The 7,654-nt window shown below is 38.8% G+C and overlaps 1 protein-coding gene across 4 annotated transcripts in view; it reads left to right on the forward strand.

Annotated features, from left to right (window-relative positions):
• The window catches only part of CTNNAL1 (catenin alpha like 1), a 62,353-nt gene extending 57,448 nt beyond the window's left edge, over positions 1–4,905 (forward strand). For 2 of the 4 annotated variants that reach the window (XM_007122556.4, XM_028493699.2), the window contains 5 exons: positions 428–476; positions 3,432–3,488; positions 3,631–3,744; positions 4,429–4,512; positions 4,649–4,905. In XM_007122556.4, the coding sequence (XP_007122618.2) occupies positions 428–476; positions 3,432–3,488; positions 3,631–3,744; positions 4,429–4,512; positions 4,649–4,714 (370 nt within the window). In that variant the 3' untranslated portion in view covers positions 4,715–4,905. Of the gene's footprint in view, positions 1–427; positions 477–1,402; positions 3,389–3,431; positions 3,489–3,630; positions 3,745–4,428; positions 4,513–4,648 lie in introns of those variants that run through there. The other 2 variants (XR_008618179.1, XM_055087047.1) reach the window with 2 other exon arrangements.
• Positions 4,906–7,654: the final 2,749 nt, after the last annotated feature.

The raw sequence follows: 7,654 nt of genomic DNA on the forward strand, positions 1-7,654 counted from the left end.
GCGGAGCAGCTGGGCCCGTGAGCCATGGCCGCTGAGCCTGCGCGTCCGGAGCCTGTGCTCCGCAACGGGAGAGGCCACAACAGTGAGAGGCCCGCCTACCGCAAAAAAAAAAAAAAAAAAAAAAAAAAAAAAAAAAAAATGAAGGTTACAAAAGAAAAATAAAACTTAAATATTACTTCTCAGTTTTAAGTTCCTTTACATTATAAAATTAACATATATAATGTTTACCAATTTTTTAAGTGCCTTAAGTGGTAATAGTTAAATGTTAAAGCTGCTTTAAGAATAGTTACAATATTATTAGTCTATTCAATATTATTCTTCAAAATTTGGGATCTGTTAATACACAAAACGCTCTAAAACTTTAATATAACATCAATTTCCAGGCAATAACATTTTCTTACCTCCTTAATAATTCACTTTATTTCAGGGGAGAGGGGCCAATAAAAACTTCCCAGGATTTAATTCATCAACTAGAGGTATGTTTTATTTCCATTTTATGCTAATACTTTATTTTTATTATCATTATTATTATTATTTTGGCTGCGCCATGCAGCTCGAGAGATCTTATTAGTTCCCTAACCAGGAATCAAACCCAGGGCCCTGGCAGTGAGAGTGCCGAGTGCTAACCACTGGACCGCCAGGGAGTTCCCCTATGCTGATACTTTAATTCTGGGCTAAAAGTTCGTGATAGCTAGTTTTCTAAATGATTTACTGCATCATGTTTGTATGTTTACCTACGTACACAGCACATGTGTACTGTAGAGAGTGGTAGAAAAGTAGAGGACTGCAGTAGCATTTTGTGGAGCTGTTTTGGTTATCTTAGTGGAAAAAAACTTAAATATTATAGGGATAAAGTAGAATGGGCTTTGATAGTCACTAGATGCAACATTAAGTTTCAGGTTTTCCCAAGTAGGTGAAAATATCCTGTCAGCAGATGCATATCTTATACTGTCCCAAATGTGAGGAAAGCTTTTTGGCTTCTTCATTATTGAATTGGATGAATGATATTGATTACATAAGATAACACATAAGAAAGCATCTGTCATGGGGCTGAGACCATTACAGGTTCTCAGTACATGTTAGTTTCCCTTTCTTCTTCCACATTCCTGATGATTTAGGGCCTCCAGGGAGAGACACATATACTGACACTCACCCTCCTGCCCTGTGTGTCTCATGAAACTCCACATAGGCCTAGCTCTAATTCTCCTAACTTACCTGGAGGCTTAGATTGATAAGTGGATTACAAGAGTCCTTTCTTATTTCCCCTGACTTTCATGTTAGTCTGTTTGCCTCTCTAGAACCAAGGGCATTCTTGCATTTGAAATTTGAAATTTCTGTCACTTTATCAACTTTACGTATTTTCCTTTGGCATTCCCATGTGCTTTCACCTGAGCCTCTTCAGGAAAGGGATTTCAGCTTGAGAGGATGATTGTCAACAGTCAGAAGAATTATAGAAAATACTTCATTCGGAATTTTCTGTAAAGTTGACTATAAGTAAGCTATTTCCCTTTTTAAAAAGTTGGGAGAAATTCTGGATTCATTTTGTTCAGTTTGACCCATATCCATTCCAAGTCACACCACACCATAGAGAGTATTTCACTGTAAAAGATCCACTACACACCTTCTTCCTGTGTTAGCTTATTCATTAAACCAACATCTGCTGAGTGTCTACATAAAATGTTCATCACATATTCATTGAGTTTGTACTGTGTGTCAAACCCTGGGGATAAGAGCTTTGGAGAAGAGTGAACAAAAGAAGTCCCCACCCCATGGAGCTTGCATTCTAGTGGGAGCAAATAGACAATGAAAAGTTAAATATATACCGCCCATATATAAGTACTGAGAGAGAAAATCCTGTAGGATAAGAAGAGAGGTGATAGAAGGGGGGTGGTCAGGAAAGACCTCTTTAAGGAGGTAACATCTGAGTAGAGTAGAGTGTTGAGAGAGTGAGCTAGATGGATATCTTGGGGTCGAATATTTCAGGCAGACAGAACAAGTGCAAAGGCCCTGAGGTGTAGGGGTAGGCTGGAGGTGTCTGAAGAACAAGGAGACAAGCGTGGGTGAAATGTAGTGAGCCAGAAGGAAGGTGGTAACATATGACATCTCTGAGCCATGGGAAGAACCTTGATTCTTTTTTTTTCTAAGAATGATGGAAAACCCATTGAGGGTTTTGAGGAGCAATGGCATGACCTGGCTTCTGTTTTAAAAGGTTTTTGGCTTGACCAACAGGGTAAATGGTAACACCATTTACTGAGCGAGAGAACAGAGGGACAACACCGAATTTAGAGGGAGAAAATCAAGCATTTTATTTTGCCGAAGTAGGATGAACAGGAGTGGTGTCAGGTTAGGTCAAGAATGGACAGAGAGACTTGGGAGTCATCAGCTTTAAGGTGGTTTTAAAACCATGGTACTCTGTGAGACAGGGATCTTGCCCCCAAGTGGTTTGCAGGCTAGAAGGGAAGAGAAGATGTGTACAGAGAAGGTGGGAATGTGGAATGATGAGGAACATGTGGGTAAGTGAGTCATTCCGTTTGGTTAGAAGGTATGTTTAAAACGCACTGGTTTCCCTTTTAAAGGATAGGGAAGGATGCTAAGGACTATTTGACCTTGAGATCAGTTTATCCAATGATAGCAAGGCTGTTGGAAAGAGAGTTAAAGTTAACCCTGAAATTATTTGCCTCCCTGTTCTGCATCTTCATATGCTTTATCTAATTTATTACCAAGATCTATTATTTTTCTGCACAAATCACTCTCAAATTTGCCCTGTTCTTTTCATTCTTCCTGCTGCCGCCTAAAGCTCAGTCTTCACTTCCCTGGTATCTCTCACTCTAAAACATTCTGAGTACCATTTAAAAATAATCATCCCGAATATTCTAAAGTATTTTTCAGTATTCTTTCCCATCATCCTCTTCTCCTCACTAAATTGTACAATGTATGGTGAATAGGGAGAAAATAATCCCCTCAAATGGCTAGTTGAAGAATGTGTATAGGTGACAAATTCTATCTTGCTGAGCTGGAAGCAGGAATGTTCTAACGCTTTTGACCTCATCTAACCCTTTTGACCCCATGTTCCAAGGTTCAACACCCTCTTATAATTGGGGATATTATGAGATGAGCTTCCGATCCAGGCATAATTTTTATGGCTAAGTATCAAATGTCTGTGCGATCCTGCACGGGAGTTGGAGGTGTCCCGGTGTAGGGGGGCCACTGCAGGGACTGATTCTGCATCAGGTCTGGGAAATCTGCTTCTGAATACTGTTAAACTCTTGTGTTTTCCTGGATACAACAAAAACCATAGAAGTTCCATGACAGACCTTTTATGTTTAGGTTTCATTTTTTAAGTTCTGCGTGAAAATTATCCATGAGTGTATTTCTTACCATCTCTCTAGATGACATACACCTAATGTAGTGATGTTTTTCGTTTCTACCAGGTTTTTGCTGAAGAGGGTTTGAAGCTTGCTTCAAGTGTGCAAGCTTTCTCAAAGCAGGTAATGCACGTATCCCTGCCTGGTGCTGGTGGTGATGTCATAAATACCCACTTTGAGGGTATATTATTAAGGTATAAAGGTATTTAAGGTTTAAAAGCTGGAATTTCACTAAGTTGTTATAACTTCCTTATTTACATTTCAGCTGAAAGATGATGATAAGCTTATGCTTCTCCTGGAAATAAACAAGTTTGTTCCTCTATGCCACCAGCTCCAGGCAGTAACTAAGACACCTTTGCAGAATCAAGTGTTTCTGAAGGTAAAAGGGAGGGTGGGACATTCAGGAAAGCAGTGGAGAAACTTTCACACTTCTTTTTTTATTAGGTTAGCTTCCAGCCCCTTTTTCTTCAAATAAAGGGTTAATACCCACAGAAGAACAATTTATTTCCATTTTTCCTGCCTTGACTGCAAGAACCATTTATCATCTGCAGTTATAACTGACCCCAGGAAGCAGTAGGTTCACCAAGTAAATTAGCTTTTTGGACATGATTAATACCATAGCACGGAGCAGCTACCCTTAAATCCCAACATCATCACCTGACTAACTAGGGCACAGACCCCTCAGAGTGAAGGGCTTCTGTTGTTTGTTTTAGGGAGTTTGAGTGCAAAAAAGTAGAGTGCAAGGAATTGCAAAGAAGGGGGTTCACTGCCACTATTTGGTACACTTTGAGAAGCCCCTAAACCGTCTGAAATAGAACAGGTTGATTTTCCATCCATTCTCCCTGGGGTTCCATGAAACTGGCATGAGATTGGGCAACAATCCCTGCTTCTGTGTTCTGGGACCTCAGGTCATCAAGTCAGCTCAGATGCCTTAATCTGTATACCCTTTGAGATCCCTTAGATTTCTATAATGAAGACATTTTTACCATTTTCAAACTAAATGCTAAAGTCTTTTGAAGGCCTCCTTATAAGAATTTGATTTGCTTGCTTTCTGTCACTATAGGTTGATAAGAGTATTACAAAGACAAGATGCATAATGGCTACTTTGGTCCAACTTCTCTCACTTTGCTATAAACTGCTGAAGAAGGTAAGATAATTTATCTTAAACTCACATTTAAAAAATTAGTCTAAAGGAAAGTGCAAAAGAAAATAGATACTATTTAATTTTGCAGTTATTTTAAGAATAAAGTAAAGCAGAAACTAATTTTCTTAATTCTTTCCAGCTCCAAATGGAAAACAACAGACGGGTCTCAGTTACAAATAAAGATTCTGTGGATGGTAAAACTTGAGAAGCTTTTGAGGTCAGATCTCTGGAACACCATGTGGCAAAGCTAACATTTTTAGAAAGCAAATGATCTGTTATATTTCAGAAACTGAACAATTTTGTAAAGAAAACAAACTGAAATCTTGCTTTATTTTCTGATCATGAAACCGATTGTGAAGCTTTCTGACAACTGTAAATGCCATGGTAGTTGCTATATTTCTAATTGCAGTGTGATTTTAAATGGGACATTGCCATGAATAATGTTCCTTAAAAGTCAAACCAAATATCCCTACTGTCTTAATGACAATTTAATCCAAAGAAGCTATTTTGAATATATGATCACTTTTGGCATATTTTACCCTAACTTCTTATGTTTTTAAATTTAAGCTTATCATCTACTATACCAGTTTGCAGCAGAAGAGACACAGTAGTCTGGGTGATGTAGGGTTTTCCTTAAACCTGTGGACTCTTCTTCAACCCCTGCCCCCTCTGTCACAGATCATCCATGCCAGGAGCACACATTTGTTCTCTACTAAGGGTTTCACAGAGCACAGGAAACCTGTTGTGATGCATGTCCCTCTCCCACCCAAAAGCAGGGTCATGGAGCTCACTCCACGGAATCCTGGAGGAACTCACTAGGAGATGGTTTTAGTTCTCGTTCTAGCATAGCTGGCCTGTCTACCCTGAATATTAGCTGGAATCCGAAGCCTATCTTACTGACTTAAAAAGTAGTTTTTGTACTTCTGAGTAGTGACTGATGGAACAGAAGGTAGAAGACAGAGAATAATTGAACTAAGCTGTTTAAAATAAATTCTAAGGAAGCATACATTTTATATATGTGCCTTTGGAATGTTCATTATAAAACAAATAAACAACTTTAGTCTTTTTAGTTTTACAGTTTAAAGCTTTTGTTTTTGTGGGGTGGGTTTTGTTAGAAGGATCTGGTTATAAGTTCTGTCCTTATGATGTAGTATAGTTAACTTTGTTTTTTTGTGCTTGTATCCCAGTGCTTCGAAATTTATTTTGAAATTTAACGGGACATGTCAGTTGCCAAATGGCAGCAGTTCTATAAGCTTGTCTGATGATCATTATCTGGGTCAGCCATCACAGTCAATGTTCACAAGATCCTGAAGAACTACCAGTTAGCTAGTCAATATTTTATTAAAGGAAACTTGAATTTACTGTAGGCCTTGGAGAGAAAATGGGATGCACTCAGCTTGGTTATGACCTTTATAAAATATTTCTTTATAAAAATCATCAAACATGATTTTTATGCCCTGAAACCAAAATATTCTTTTAAATTACAATGGAAATAATGGGAAAATGATGTGAGGTAATGTTATATGTAAAATAGATATGTAATTCTTTTACTATCTTTAGTATCTTTGTTTTATGACATCTTTGGAAATCATTTGTGCTATGTGAAATGGGGATTTGCTGTTTTGTGCTTACACTTTCACCTCATAGCACTATCAAGGTAGATGTTTGTAGAGTTACTACGTGATTCACATCTGGTGGGTCTACTTAGGGGAGAGTCATGCTGGCACTTAAAAGTTTGCTTGTAAGTCAAAAATAATTTTAAAAAATTTATTTACAAAAGAGTTTACATACCTGAAATGAGAATTCTCTTATTTAAATGCAAGTGGTGGTAGGAAAGGGATAACATCACTTCAACAGCATAAGATGACGGAGAACCAAAAGGATTTACATGTCAGTGATAATCATTTTATTTAAAACCATATATTTATATGTATGTATGTGTTGCAACACTTAAGGAAAAATAACAGTTTTAAAAGTCCTTTTATTTGAAATTCAATGTAAACAAGTATACAATTTTAAACCATAAATTCATAGTTTTTTGTTTATTGTTTAAATTATGTTAAAGCTTTTGTTCTGTTCAAAAGCATCTGTGTCTTCAAATTCCAGGAACCTCTCGGGAACTTCTTCACTGGTTACTCTGTAACTAGAGTGTGAGACTGAGAGACCACAAATGCACATGTTACTTCATACAGCATTATAATATTGATACTTCCATGTTAGCAAAGCCCCTTTCAAAGCCTTTTCATGTGTCCCTCATTAAGAAACCAGTGTTACAGTGCTACGTTGTTCAGAGTTGAAGTCCAACCCACATAGAGAAGGTACACTCTACACCCTGACTCTTCCCAGCAACCTGAGCCGGGGAGCTGGGGCAGAAGGGGTGGCACCAGACGTTTGCGTCGTGTCACACTGAAGCAGACTGGGTAAGAAAGGCCAGTTGTTGTTCACCTTCAAAGTGATGGGAAATTGAGGCAAAAACAATAACCATGCCATAACACTCAAACAGAATTACATCAAAACCTAGTATTTACTAACAGGTTACAGGATGAGAATGCCCAGTTGTTTTTACTCAATCTTAATCCTCATGAGGTGGCTGTTGTGGCATTGATGCATTTCACCATGACTTCTTCATACTGTTTTTGTGTCAGTAACCCTTCTGTTATGCTTTGGGTAAACTATTTTTTTATTTTGCTGTCATTTCTGTCTTTTTCAAATTTTCTTCAACGTGCTTTGTTTGTTGGCTTGTTTTTTTGTTTTTTTTTTTGTTTTTTTTAACAGTACACAGGCCTCTCACTGTTGTGGTCTCTCCCGTTGCGGAGCACAGGCTCCAGACGCGCAGGCTCAGCGGCCGTGGCTCACGGGCCTAGCCGCTCCGCGGCATGTGGCTTCCCAGACCGGGGCACGAACCCGTGTCCCCTGCATCGGCAGGTGGACTCTCAACCACTGCGCCACCAGGGAAGCCCTGTTTGTTGGCTTTTAATCAGAAAAACGTCTGTCGCTTGCCAGTTGTTAGAAAGAGAAAAGCAAAAGAACAGAGTGAGTACATGGGCAGGCAGATCTGGGAGGTTGAAGACAAAATGGAATCAAGGCTTGTTATGCAAGACAAAGAAGGAAACCTAGGTCAGGTTTTAAGATCAGGCCTCCCTGC

This window comes from Physeter macrocephalus, chromosome 9, assembly GCF_002837175.3.
Source record: "Physeter macrocephalus isolate SW-GA chromosome 9, ASM283717v5, whole genome shotgun sequence".
NCBI classification, from domain to species: domain Eukaryota; kingdom Metazoa; phylum Chordata; class Mammalia; order Artiodactyla; family Physeteridae; genus Physeter; species Physeter macrocephalus.